The 14,138-nt window shown below is 37.7% G+C and overlaps 1 protein-coding gene across 1 annotated transcript; it reads right to left on the bottom strand.

Moving 5' to 3' along the window:
* Window positions 1-1,526: 1,526 nt before the first annotated feature.
* On the bottom strand, window positions 1,527-4,487 carry LOC124177514 (facilitated trehalose transporter Tret1-like). Its single transcript, XM_046559936.1, has 3 exons — window positions 4,352-4,487; window positions 3,081-3,343; window positions 1,527-3,018 (listed from the first exon to the last, which is right to left on the bottom strand). Exons 1-3 carry the CDS (start codon window positions 4,428-4,430, stop codon window positions 1,924-1,926), a joined length of 1,437 nt encoding a protein of 478 aa, XP_046415892.1. The 5' UTR covers window positions 4,431-4,487; the 3' UTR covers window positions 1,527-1,923.
* Between the last annotated feature and the right edge of the window lie 9,651 nt (window positions 4,488-14,138).

Raw genomic sequence — 14,138 nt, 5'->3', positions numbered from 1 at the left:
AAAACGTATCTACATTCGTGCGGCAAGTTCCATCTGATAAGACTAACCAGATGTGTAATTAAGAATTGAAGATCACTTTATGATGTGCTGAGAAGAAATTTTTACGTTTTACCCGTTTACCAGTATTTGTCTCACGTTACGTAAAATATTGTGGTTTTTGTGGATTGTGTTAGTCACTTTTTACATTGTTCTGTCTGATTTGCAAATCTTGCTGTAGCAATTATACAGAAGACAATCCTAATTATAATATTTGCAGCCCATCGACACTGTATCTAAATACCATTGTATTGTACGTTCTATAAACTAGGAATTTATTTATATATTATTTTATTTTAAACAGAGTCAGATTGATTTCCCCCATTTTTTCACACTTTCTTCTTTCTTCATCGATTCGTGCAGTATACTAAGTAAGAAGGATCAGGGTTATCCTCTTAAAAATTTGATGGGACGATCGAATCTCAAAGTTATTGAAATATATCGAGCGCATTGTTGGCATTTTAATGGTTCTTCTGATTGGTCGGTGTGTGGTCTGTCAGTTTGACACTTGGCGCGCCGTTATGCTCATGCATCTTCATATGACCCAAAATTGTAAATAATAATGACAGTCATTATCCTATCATAAAAAGTTGAAGAAAGCTTACAAGCTGAAAACAAATGCCAATGATACACTAATTCCAAAGAAATCACACATTTTGAGATGCCGTACACGATAATGGTTATAACCACACAAATTAAAGAACAAGACGGCTTTTTTATATAATTGCCTTGATGACGTTGTACCGAATTATGACAGAATGGACGTGAGCGCAACAGTGCCGACAAATTGTCATATCTAGTTCTATGTTAAGCATTAGATGGATATTTTTTGACAACTGCCGTCTACTTCACGGGAAATTTTACAATATTATTGGCATTTTGCTATGGCTTGTGTGCTTTTTCTGCAATTTTTAATTTCTGGTTTTATGATCTTTGCAGGGAAAAATAATGCACAACTAATTATGCTACTGTGGTAGTTTCTGCTGTAACGAATCCACTATTTTGGATAAGCTAAATTTTCAACGATCCCCTTGAAATTAGGGGCGATTTGTATATTACCAGCAGAATTTCGCGCGATGAAGCTTACCCTAATACAATGAAACAAGATTGTTCGGCTGCATCTGAGCTGCAACCCAGAAATATTGTAATTCATTTAACGACTCATGAATTTAAATTTGGAGATATAATATTTTGTTTTCAATTCGATGATAATATCAAAAATGATCTCACTAATTTGGAAAACGCGTTAATAAATTTATTTACAAATCTTACTTCGGGTATGATAAAGATTAGCTTGATAATGAATTTTGGATTTTTTGATTCTCACTCAACAGATCATTTGAAGCTGTGTTGCGACGGCGAAATTGTTTTTCTGCAGTCGTTGATTCTATACAATCACTTTACTTATTATCAAAAAACAGTATTTCCGCGAGTAACTAAAATTTAGGTATATTATCAGAAAATAAAAAATGATAAATGTATAAGCAACCTAGGTTTTGTTTTATAATTTATCCAGGTATTCAGAGGGTAGAGCTATACGTGCAAGAGGTAATCATATAATTTTTCGTTTAACACGTATTTTCGAGATTACGTGATGGAAGAGTTCTTCAGCACGCCGTCATACGTCTATGCCGTAGTTTGGCGTATAGACCTTTTCAGTTTTTCATATTCGTGAAAGTACATGTCGGAAAGTCATTCGATGTTCGACAGTGAACGATCGTTAGATTATTACTTTGCACAAAATATCACGAAAGTGAATATTCTTGACCTTATCTGCACCAAAATGTCTACGCTCCGACAATCCCGACTTAAATTTGTCGATCCTATAAATGAAGACAAAAGCTGCAAGCTGTTGCGGTATCCGTTGAAGCTACAGCTATTGCCATATCAGGCGGCTAGGTTTCTTTGGATCTCGAGGAAGGTTCGGCCTTTCGTTTCAGGAAGTAGTTTTAGTATGAGTGCTGTGGAGAACCAGATGCATAAGGCAAAAACAGTGAAGGGTACCGAGTGACCGAAGTTCCAGACCGTTGCAATCATGAGGTAGTACTTTAAAGTGATGGCCGCCAGCAATCCACTGCCAACACCTAGCAAGGAGGTTGCAATTGCCTTGATATCGGTGTCGAGCGTTTCGGACTGTACGACTAACGTCACTGGCAGTATACCAATGCTCAAAGTACCCATTCCAGCTAGCAAGGCGCAGAAAGGGATCATCGAGTACGAAACAACGTCCATGTGACCGTACTCCATGAGCCAGAAGTAGACACCGACAATAAGGAAGCAAGTGCCACTAATTATGCCCGAGATAAAGATGAGAGGCCTCCGACCAATTCTGTCAACGATGAACACAGCCAGAAAGGTGCTGATGAACTGGAGGATACCAAGTATGATATAGCATACGTGACCGGGGATGGCAGTTTTCATGTCCGCGAATATTATCTGCCCGTATACCAATATGACCGTACATCCACCAAAATGCGATACAAATATAAATAGAAAGTTAATTATGAGTGCTTTCAAATTTTTCGACACTGTGACGAGCTGCTTAAGGGCGTTGATTACATTTAGGTTTGGTTTATTTCTTCTTCTTTCCCATCCCTTCCCAGCGTTATTCTCGAAACCGATGGTTTTCTTGATCAGGTTCATCTCTTCCGAGACATCCGTCTTACCGCGAAGCTTCTCCAGGGTGCGCTCTGCTTGCTTCATCTTACCAACCATCACAAGAAAGTACGGGGACTCTGGAACGAACCACAAGCCGCCCAAAGCGGCAATACCGAAGCTCAATGTCACGTAAGCCGTAGTTTTTAATGACAGATACGGCCCGATAATGGACATGAACAGCGACCCGCCGGATATCGTTGTGCTTATGGTGATTCCTATCGCCCCTCGTAACTTGGGTGACGCAATTTCACCGAGATACATCGGTACAACGGCCGTCCCGAAGCCAAGGGAAATGCCACCGAAAAATCTTCCCAACAAGATTACCTGTTGGAAAGAAACGAGGTTGGTTTGACAGTCAAAATTGTCGCAGTGTGAGCATGACTTACCGAAGAATCTTTGGCAACTATGATGAGCCCGAAGCAGATCAACATTGGGAGACCAGAAGCCAGCAGGCTGATTCTTCGGCCAAGTCTGTCAGTCGTCAGAATGATTATTGCGGGCGCCAGCATGTGACCTATAGCAGTTAAGGCTGACATAGTAGACGCATCCTCGTCACTGAGGGTGATTGGCGAATCGGGCTTCCTCAGTATGGCCAAGCTCGGTGAACTCCAACCGCATATGCAACCGATACAAAATGTAAGGAGGGCACCTGTAATCAGCGAATACGTTATTGCTTTAACAATAAGTGGGTTTGTAATCAATTCAGACGTACGAAATGTAACAGGCAATAGGCCGGAATCACGGGAATCTAAATGTAGCGCCATTAGTCCCAATGTGCGACGCTCATTCGCTAGGTGCGAATGAACAGCAAAGAGATAAGAGAACTGTTGACAACTCGACAATATCCTTTGGTTGACGAGCACGAAAATTGATAGATCTCAGTACATACTTGCCGAATTTGTGCAAATCCACGGGTCTTTCCGCAAATTCAATATTCAGTATTATTAAAAGATTTAAACTACGTAGTCTGTGACGATAACAAAACTGTTCAGCCAAATCTACGAACCCTGTGGGGATTTTAATAATGAAAAATTTAACAAAACAACGGGAAGATGATTCAAGATTTGTGAACCGTTGAAGCCCTGAATCAGTGACAATTACATAAAGCTGACATAAGCTAAGTTACCACGATCTTGTTACATTTATACACATTTATACACATTTTTAGTCAATAATATTTATACATTGATTTTATTTATACATAGTTTAATACTAACTTCAGTATCGAATGAACGGTGACGTATGAATGTTATTGTGATTGAAATATTGCTACAGTTTCCTAGAATAAAGAAAAGCGATCAACAATCTCGTTTGTAAGTCAGTTGACGGACTTTATTCATTTTTTCCCTATATGTAGAATAAAAATCTTGGTCCTTGATAAACCAATCCGTTACAAATATAAAGATGATCGTAAGTCGGCTTTTTTCGTAAAGAAAACAGCATTCTATCCGAAACCATTCTTTTAATCGGTTTTTATCCGGAATTACACTGACTTGTGCGCGCGTATAATGGTATTGTTCAAGAGCTACTGTAATTTGCAAACTTCGTCGTACGTATCATAAAACCGTTTTACTCCTTTGTAATGTTTCATTTCGAAAAAATACATTTGTAGCCCACCCTGCTACACGAAAGTGAAATTTTAGTGTTCTTCACTCACATCCCACGGTCGATAGGTACTCCCACGTAGCTGAGCCTTCGGGATTGGTGTATTTGCCTCTGTTCGAAGTGTCTCCCATTTTGTCCGGTTGAATTTGGACTTTTCACACAAGAGCTATCTACCCGTCGCAGAAAATTTCGAGCAACTGTTACGAATCGGCGAAAGAGTCTCATTATATACAAATGAATTTGATGCGTGATACTGCGATAAAATCTGCTTGTATAGTTAGGAATTAGTCAAGATTTTGTAAGCTGTTGTTGAGTGCGGCAAAGATGGGTTTGTATGTCACAATATCTCGAATTTTTTATATCTCGTGGTTCTTCGGTGAATTTTTTTAACCTAGTTCTATCGCAAAATGAATCGATGGATGGAAAAATATGGAAATTGAACCATGCGTTAAAGTTAACCATGTAGAAATAATTCGGTTAAATTTATGTGATTTGTGTGATATTTTACAGCTTTTAAAATGTATTCTTACGGCATATTACTTTTTCATCGTGTTCGATCACTCAGCACGTAATAATTGGCGGTTAGATGTCGACGAAACCATCTTTAGAATAAAAAAAAATTATCGAAAAAATATTTTCGACGTTTATTATGGTTCAAATGATTTTTGTGAACCAAAGAATAAATAAATAAGTTATAGAGATTGGGATTTTCGAGTAGAGTACGAGTAGAGTAGAGTCAGCACTACTCTTTAACTCCATCTTAATTGTAATTTACTTACCATCAGTTGATTGGAGCTGTCACGTAAAGTGGTAGCGGTGTAAAGGTGTTGTCATGCAAATCTTTCAGAAAAGGGATAATCGAATCCTCTCAGTTGGACTGGGTTCTGATTAATACAAAGATTTGGAAACTAATCTGTACTGAATCAGAAATACAAATACGGATTTGTTCAATAACACAAGTTCCGTTACACGGGGCGGTAAAATTAGGAGCGACATGCTTGGAGGGCATAAAATCCGACCTATTTTTAAGAGTTTTTTTTTACGGAAAATGAAAACACAGCAATTTGAGTTTGAGGGCTTTATTATTTATAGTTTCAATAACGTATTAGAATTTTTTGACTGTTAATTAATAACAAAATGGCGGCATATAAGTAGCGAACGACCACATTTTTAATTAGGTGACGCAGGTTCCTTGGATAATTTTTATCCGATAAACTTGAAATGTTAACACAATCTTTAAACTTGTTTATCGATTCGAACTCGTAGCTAGATTTCTTTTTCAATAATTTTTTGGTCATAATTCTATGGATTACAATTTTTTTTTTAATATTTGGGCTCCGTGCTCAAACCCAAAAAGGTGTTTTGAACTCGGAAAAATTTCTCCATCTGTGACAAGTTACCACAAAACGCCCTCGAATTAGGAGTCGTTCGCTACTTATATGCGCCGCGCCGCCATTTTGTAATTAATTTCGTCACGAAAATTAAAAATTATCCGGATACAGTAACAATGTATTAGTGTGGACTCATTGGCTCAAAATGACACATTTTTAACTTCACCACTTCGAAGTTCAGATATCTGCGTAACAATTCTGCCTGTGACGCATAAACCAGTCACTTTACACAACTTTAGAGCCTTAGACGACATTAATTGTGGGTAGTATTAAAAAAAAAACACTACGAGCTAGCGTCAAACGTAGATAATATATCATGCCGCTCGTGACATCCAGTCTTCATTAGTTTTTAAATAAAATATTGATGACTGGAAAAAATCTCGAAAAAATATGCTTCTGTATCTTGTGTCTTGAACGGTGCTTAAACAACGGCAGGTAGATCATAACTTGACGTGACCTCTTTTGTGGAGCATCAAATGTATACGTGGGGTTTTGTATGTATACGGTCGGTCTCGCTGACCCATTTTAATACGATTGCGCTTTCACATAATCAAAGTAGATGTTGAAAGGATTAACTTTGAATTTTTTAAGATTTTTTCGACGCATGATTTCTTCAGAACTCATCCAACAAATTGATTTTTCGCACCTATATAGCTTAAAACCTGGAGGACGTATGAAAAATGTTCCTTCACAAAAATTTTAGGTTCTCTTGTGAACTTTTCGAGAGTAATTTTTACGGATTTTTCACACTCCGCTTCAGTGTAGTTTTGATACAAAATGCGCGCTAATTATTCGTAACTGAAAAGTTCCCTGATCGAATTGACTACAATTTATACACAGCGTGCCTTTTTCAATGCGAAAGGTTGTCTGAAAATTTCATCCTAGGCGGTGCAGTGGTTCAGAAGATATATCAAGAAATATTAACACAGTGGCGAGAATTCGGTTCAAACTTCGCCGCGCGTCAAGCAATTTGCTTGCCCTGCGCGTGGCGCTGCCGCGCAGTCGAGCGCGATCGTCAATTGTTGCGCGTGTTGTTTATAACAGTTGACGACTTTTTCTTGAGGAGCGTACTTCAGTCTGTTATTTATTAAGATTCCTGACACGATACGTTAGTTCCTTACTGCCGGACAATATTTCTGAAGCGTATTCATCCAAGGTAAGAATTCACAGATGTATCGCTTATCGTAATACCGACTGCATAACTTTCACCGTTCGTACCGCCGCATTATGGTACGTACGGATGAGAAATTTCGCAGTTTCATGTAGACTATTACTTGTAACTTTTGTACTACTTTTCCGCCCATTACGAAACTTATAGACAATCTTTGGTAGTATTGAAAAGGACATGCTGTAGCAAAATTTCGGCTAATTCGATTAGGGCACTATTTTGATGCAGAAGATTATCGAAGATTTTTCATCAAAACTATACTTTAAGGGGGCACGAAAAATCGCACAAAATTCTTTATAGAAATTTCATACAAAGATGCGAAACTTTTGAATAGGAAATTTTTCCATATGTCATCTGAATTTCAAACTATGTTAACTTGAAAAAATGAGAAGTCGTCGAAAGCTGATTTTCCGACTAGCTGTGGTAAGAAAATGCTTGGTTAGGAAAATCTGAAAAAATTCAGATTTGATGCTTTCAATACGAGCTTTAAGTGAGTAAAATGGCGAAAACATCAAAAGTAGTCAGGAAGAAATCTCGCTCTTACACAATACAACCACCTGTACCGCGTATAGTAGCGGCTGTTTATTCCATAATTTTTTATTTCTGTGATACTGACTCTATTCCTCGAATAGAGAAGCCTTTGATCATATTGAAAATATCTACATTTGCTATTTTATTGGAATATTTAATCAGGGCACAACAATTTTTCTGATTTATCATATAATGCGCTCATTTGTCAGTACTAAAAAAAATCGGTATAAAAGAAGTTGTTGTTAGTATGAATACACCAAAAACAGTTTCAGATAATTAAAAAATACGTATACTTTTTAAATATAGCCACTTGAATATGGGGTGATAAAATGTTCTCAGCCTAGAGCGATGCTAACTCGAAATTCGCCACTGGATAACCGCTAAAAGGGTTCGTGTAGGTAATGAATAGTTTATGATTAAAATGCAGAATGAAATAAGTATCCAATGTCTGAAAATTAACCGAAAAATCCGCAGCATCGTTTCAATTTGAATTACTTTGACACAGTTTAGAAACCGCAGCATTGTTGCAAGTCACTTCAATTATTTTTAGATCACTGTGAAATACACATAAAAAAACGTTCATAATGAGCTAATCCAATTAATCTACCCATCCTTTCGTATCTCAGTACACGATTCTAATATGAGATGATTGAAAAAAATGCGTTGCGTAATTTAATCGTTTATCGTTTTCATAAACGGCAGTATCGTTTGAAATTGCTTCGGTGCAATTTGTAAATGTGAAATGTCAGCTGGTATTCACAATGAGCTTTTCATTCAAGACTAATTATCATGATAATAAAATTGAGATAGAACATGCGTAATGTAGAAGAATTTCATGAAAACTATTGTTGACAACGAGATGTTTTAGTCAGGTATTAAAGAGTAAATATGTAATTAAATTGAAATGTGGCTGTGGGTGAATTTGGTTCGCTATTAGAAAGGCAGCTGCACTGGTTTCCTGACGTAGATTATGATACAGTCAAAATAAAGTGTAATTTGTGTAATTTATAAAATTTTGTATCAATTACCAAAGATCTCAAGATCACAACTAAAATAATCGGTATCATTAAAATTTATATATATATTTAATGTAACGGACAGCTGTTCAAGAACGCAATATATCAATAATGCCCGTAACATACACAAATCACGACAACAACTGTAACGGACAGCTGATCGAGACCACCATCGACATCGATAGTGACCTACATAAACCCAAAATAATAAACAAAGACGACGGACGATGAGCAACGCATACCAGGACGATGACCCATAACAGGACACACGAATAGGGAAATGACGTCAACAAGATAACCTGACCACAGCCCTGGAAGAGTATGAAACTGGAGTACCACGAAGAGCGGGTACCAGTTGTCCGGTAAAGCGCCGAGCTGCGTCATATTGTTATTGAATTTAGCTTCACGATTTTAGAGAGGAATTTCAAGCAAAGAGCTTCGTCCGAAATTAGAAAAGTATTGTAAAATTAGAGTCTACGATAGCCCGGGACTTCTAAAGGGAGTTAGTAAAGAATAGATTGGAGCCGCGTACTTAGAACGTTTGAGCTGTAGGAACCATTGTTTAGGAGCAGAACCGATAAATTCTGAATATTATTATTTCTTTATGTTTATTTTTATTTTTGTTCACTACGGTTAACTTCATAAACCATATCGCCGTCTACGAACGATACCAATTGTATTTGGAATTATCGCTATTGAAAACTACGTACTGTCTAAACATGCACTCGTCTGTCTCGTTGTCAAACATATTAGTTTGAAAAGGGAGGGGGAGTAAACCAACAGCCAGCCAAGGTAATCCCTGATCTGGAGGATTGGAAGTGTTTGGGGTCAGTAAACCACAACAGAAATAGGCAGGCGACTCTGTTTATTCCGAGTTCGCGATTAGAAGGGAGTACTGGTGAGCCCGTATTTCCGAATAGGTGACACACGCCTCTTTCACTTGTCTTCAGCTGGAAGCAACGGCCGAACAAGCCCTTGTCTTTCCGAAGGGAGCAACGGGCCTGTTCACATATCAAGGCGGCTTTGGTGATACCTAAGTCCGTATAGTTCGACTGTTCAACGTTTTTGGTAAGCTGATCTTGCTTTTAATCCATCAGAGGGGGTCCATTATAAACATACTTTTTCATTATAAAGTGACAAAGAACACACAATAACGGGTTTATCTCATAGGATCTGGCCTCAAGATAAACCGTACCCGTTACAATATATATAATATCTCAATCGGTCACTTTCAGCAAGGTTAGAATAGGTAGAAAGAGAATAACAATTATGAGGGTAATTATTTGGTGTGAAGTTGAATAAATTCGAAATTACACAGCATGGATGACAGATAAATAGAGGAGGTGAGGTTTTAGTGAAAACAATCGATGTGAACTAAAATGAAAGTAACAAGAATCGTAAAATATCATCTCTATCTGCTGTACTGAAAAATCCAGCAGTAATCTCGTTACATTTTTGAAAATTACATATAACGACGTCGATCCACAGCAGTTGGTTTCAAAGTAAACATTAATTGCATTTCTGGCGAGGCCTGATGTCTATTTGTAAATAAGTGTGTCGATTTTCTATCTATTCACTCATCATCCGATATGATTCAGCGAATATATTATGATAGCGAATTGAACAACCAATAATTGTTTTATGAACAAAAATGACAAATCTTCCATGAGAACAAAAATCATTGAAAGAATCCTTGTTGTATACTATTTTTGCAGCAAAGTATGTGATCCATATTTACTGTAAATTACATTCATTCGCCAAATGTGATGCTCAACTATATTATTTGCACTACAATTGTTAAGAATATCATTTGTCTGTGTACATTTTCAGTATGCACGACTTTTCGTCTATTATTCCGACTGTTCTCTAGTTGATAAGAAATTGTCTGGCTTTCTAAATTTTCCAATTCAATTTAACTACTTTTACAATTTTCAAATGATCATGACGAAGAATAACACGAAAACGGAACGACTGAAACTATCTAGATTACCACCATGCGAAGGTAAAAATATATCGAAGGTGCTTATGGGGTTGTCCAAGTCAATCCGACCTATCTTCACATCTCATCACCTTTTCTTTTTTTTTTTTCTTTACGTATGTTCTTCTATGTAAGAAATTTTTGCTGACGCTTTAAGTCGTTCAGCGTAGACGAATTGACGAGGGATGGATTAACGTCGACATCCGCTTGTGGCAGCTTACAAAGATCTGCTAATTTTTGCCGTTAGTTTTCACTGATTCATGCAGATGGCGGAACGAAATTAGGTATATTTCCTACGGGTCTCTCGTACCACTATTCGGCAGTATTTTTGACTGTTATCAGTAGGTCGGTCGTGTTTCAACACCAGAACAAAGCTCTAATAGTGGCGCGTTGTTTTCCTTAGCCTCAGGTTATCACGAGGAATGACGTTGTTTTATTCAGAATCTACTTCATACAACCAACAAATAGTGGCGATAAGTTAAAACCGTACCGAAAAACTTAGTGCAAATATTTATCACGCGTTGTTTGGTTCTAAATTTAGTTGCACTTAGATTGATCTCCACCCGAGGGTGTATTCACCTGTTGAAATCACAAATCACTTTGGAAAGCAGTCACTTTAAAATCGTTTGAAATCGCTTGAAATCACTTGAAATCAGTCGAAATCGTACGTAATAGCGTAAAATTGCGTGAAATCACTTGAAGACACGTCCAATCACTTGAAATGGCATGAAATCGCAAATCACTTGAAATCGCTTGAAATCATTGCAATCGCTTGTCATCCAATCTATGTATGAAAATACCCCTCATCCCTACCTCAGAAAATTGTTTGTTCACTTTTTTCATCTCCAAAAAACGCCAGCGCTTCAATTTTGAGTCAAATTTTGCCAGTGCATTTTTCCACTTGGATGATGAGACATCTTCCGCTTACCTTTTTTAGGTAACTTTCCATACCCTGTGGAATATTTCCCATTTCACAGAGGAACCAATTGTGTTAAGCCGATGCCGATAAGACTCGGATAAGAAATAACTTGAGCATAATTTTGAACAAATAATTTACGATCTGTGGAAGGAAAATTTTATTGTATAATCAGTGATAGCAATTTTCCACGTTTATCAAAAGTTATGACTTATGCAATAAGAGTACAAGATCTGGGATTGAAGTAGACACGTGACGATCGTTCAAACGCTTCCAGCGAACCGACTTTTTCATCTATTGAAGTTTTATTTCGTGACGGCGTGCAGCAGTGAGTAATTCTCACAGTATTATTGCCGTCTGCTGATGTGTCGCATACACGAGTCTTTTTTATGCTAACCGCGCTACGATATCTGAACTTTGGTGACCTTCGATCGGATTCCTGATCGATCATGGCAAAGATAAAAACTGTAAGTAATCTGTTTCCGACAGCCATCCGAATCGTAGTCGCTGTCAAGTCTTTCAGCACTTTCAGACGTCTTTCAATCTTCGGGAAGTCTGACCCTTTGTTCCGCTAAATCTGACCAAGTCTGCAACTTATCGATAGCGAGTGGAAACGAAGTGGGTTTGATAGGAAAGAAAAGTAACAGACAATATCAGAAATCATCGGAAACACTTTTGATCAAACTTTTAACTCTTAAAAGTGAATGTATTCAGTGACGTGTCTCGTTTTGCACAGATCAATAGCAAAGGGTGTACGGCAACTTGACCTAACACTAATTATGAGTAGGTACTGTACCACTATATGCATCCAAACAACGGTACCTAATTGTCCATTCATTCTTATAGCCTCTTATATATACATTCTGCATTTGTCAGACTTAGTTAGCTCTCATCAGTATGTACTTGGTGCCATTAACGGTTATTATTTATTTAGGGATTTCGTCTAGTGTTTGTTAGTCAGACCAAAGAGTCAGACTTTTGCTATCGCCGCAAGAAACTATAGAAATGGTACAGAGTCCAACAATTTGGTGTTATTACCTAATAGTGAGTCTTGTCAACTCGTTACGCTGATCATTTTTCACTCAAACTTGAGATAAATCAAAATGCCGTAGAGTCAAAAAAAAAAAAAAATCTGCCAATCATCAAATTTCAAAATCTATTCGACGATTTTTTTACTGACAAGTCAATTTAGAGTTGACTTCCATACAATTGACTTATATAAATTGATAACCTCGCAGTCATTTGTGAATGTATGTTTGAAACGGAGTCAACTCTGGGCTTAAAATGCGCCCACTTCGATTAGTTCACTTCATTTTCCGCGGGCAATGAGTAAAATATAAATCGACCGTATGTTACTTGGTAAGTTATCCAAAAAAATCAAGGAAACAGTGCCATGCAACAAATATCAATACAAATATCATACAACTTACGTAGTTTAACATGTTTTGACACACGTACCTCTCCAGCGGCGAGAAAAATAATCCCAGAGAGGCACTCTGCTCGGGAAAATGTGTCTAAATAAATAAATAAATGGAAGAAGTTAGAATAAGCAGAATACCAGATAACTCGCCCAAGGGCCTGAGAAATGCTCCTTAAGCGGCCTGGGAGGCGACCGGTCATCGGGGACTAAATTTTGCCGTCCTTCGATGGCTCCGCCAAAGCTCCGAGCCAATACCACCTAAGATGTACCCCTTTCGGATGCCTTGGGAGGTGCCTATCCTACCAGAGCCAAGATCCTAGAATAAGGGAGTTGCCTACCAACCTTTGAGCAACCCACGTCTACGGGTTCCCAATTACTTCCGTTTTTCCATCTTTATATTCTGTTTTATAACGAGGTTTTTTGTTTTAGACAGATTCCTTTTAGCTACCCTCGCCTGCGGTCATTCTCCTCTTAGTCAATCTCCATCACCCATCTTTCCTTCTCCCATCGTTTTAACAAGATAGTATTTTTGTTCAGCGTCTTTGCAGATACCAGTTTCTTTTTTATCACTCACTATTAACTTCCTCAAAATCCTTTCCACGAACCTCGATTCCGTATCAATTTGACAAAATGTAATACTTATTCTGTAATATGTGTAGGTACTCGGGGTGAAACTGTGCGACAGCATTGATTATGACATGTACCGATCATCGCAGTTTTAACCGATTCGTTTACAAAGACTTAGGATTTTTATTTTATTAACGCAAGAAGTTGATGAAACCCGTCATCAGATTTACAAACGCGTAACCATTTTGCGCTATCGTCGATCCTTTTTTGGTAATTGCAACGCAAAATCAGTTTGTTCGGTTTATTCTACTTTTTTAGTTAAACAAGGCTTTAACATCAATTATTCTTGCACAAGCATTAAATTTTCGCAACAGTTACAAGGAAATATAGTAACAGTGTTGATAATGAGAAAGAATAGTAACGGATACTAGAATTTCTGGTAACAGCTAGAAAACTAATTTTCATTTCGTGCCTAAAACTATATTTTTCAATTGTGGTAAAAAATGAAAATAGTTAATAACAGAGCGGTAACCGAAACTTTGTGTTTTTGTTTATTCTCAGCACAAGTATGCTTCAAGGCTAAAGCAACCGTAAATCTGCTTTTTCTCCTTGGGCATCAATGCTTGTATTGAGAACTGTGATGTTGACTCAGTTCGTTCAATGCATCGTTTATGCATTCATGTCTATTTGTATTTGCAGGAACGTCTTACCCTTGGTTCAGGCAGTATCCACATGAGGCTCGCCGTGCAGAACGAAGTTATAATGGAGAAGGACAAGAAGTGCACGGATTGGCCAAAGCATCAGACTGTCGCCACGAGAAGGTAAGAGTTGACAGTGAACGTATTTATAAGC

The sequence above is a fragment of the Neodiprion fabricii genome, chromosome 3, assembly GCF_021155785.1.
Source record: "Neodiprion fabricii isolate iyNeoFabr1 chromosome 3, iyNeoFabr1.1, whole genome shotgun sequence".
NCBI classification, from domain to species: Eukaryota; Metazoa; Arthropoda; class Insecta; order Hymenoptera; family Diprionidae; genus Neodiprion; species Neodiprion fabricii.
The sequence above is the reverse complement of the archived record's forward strand: the minus strand, read 5'-3'. Positions and strand labels throughout refer to the sequence as shown.

Excerpts from the sequence above, each read along its gene's own strand:
- LOC124177514 (XM_046559936.1), bottom strand. The coding sequence starts at position 4,430 with ATGGGAGACACTTCGAACAGAGGCAAATACACCAATCCCGAAGGCTCA. Across the intron at positions 3,344-4,351 it reads GTACCTATCGACCGTGGGAT|GTGCCCTCCTTACATTTTGT; the intron begins GTGAGTGAAGAA and ends CGCTGATTACAG. Across the intron at positions 3,019-3,080 it reads TAGTTGCCAAAGATTCTTCG|GTAATCTTGTTGGGAAGATT; the intron begins GTAAGTCATGCT and ends TCTTTCCAACAG.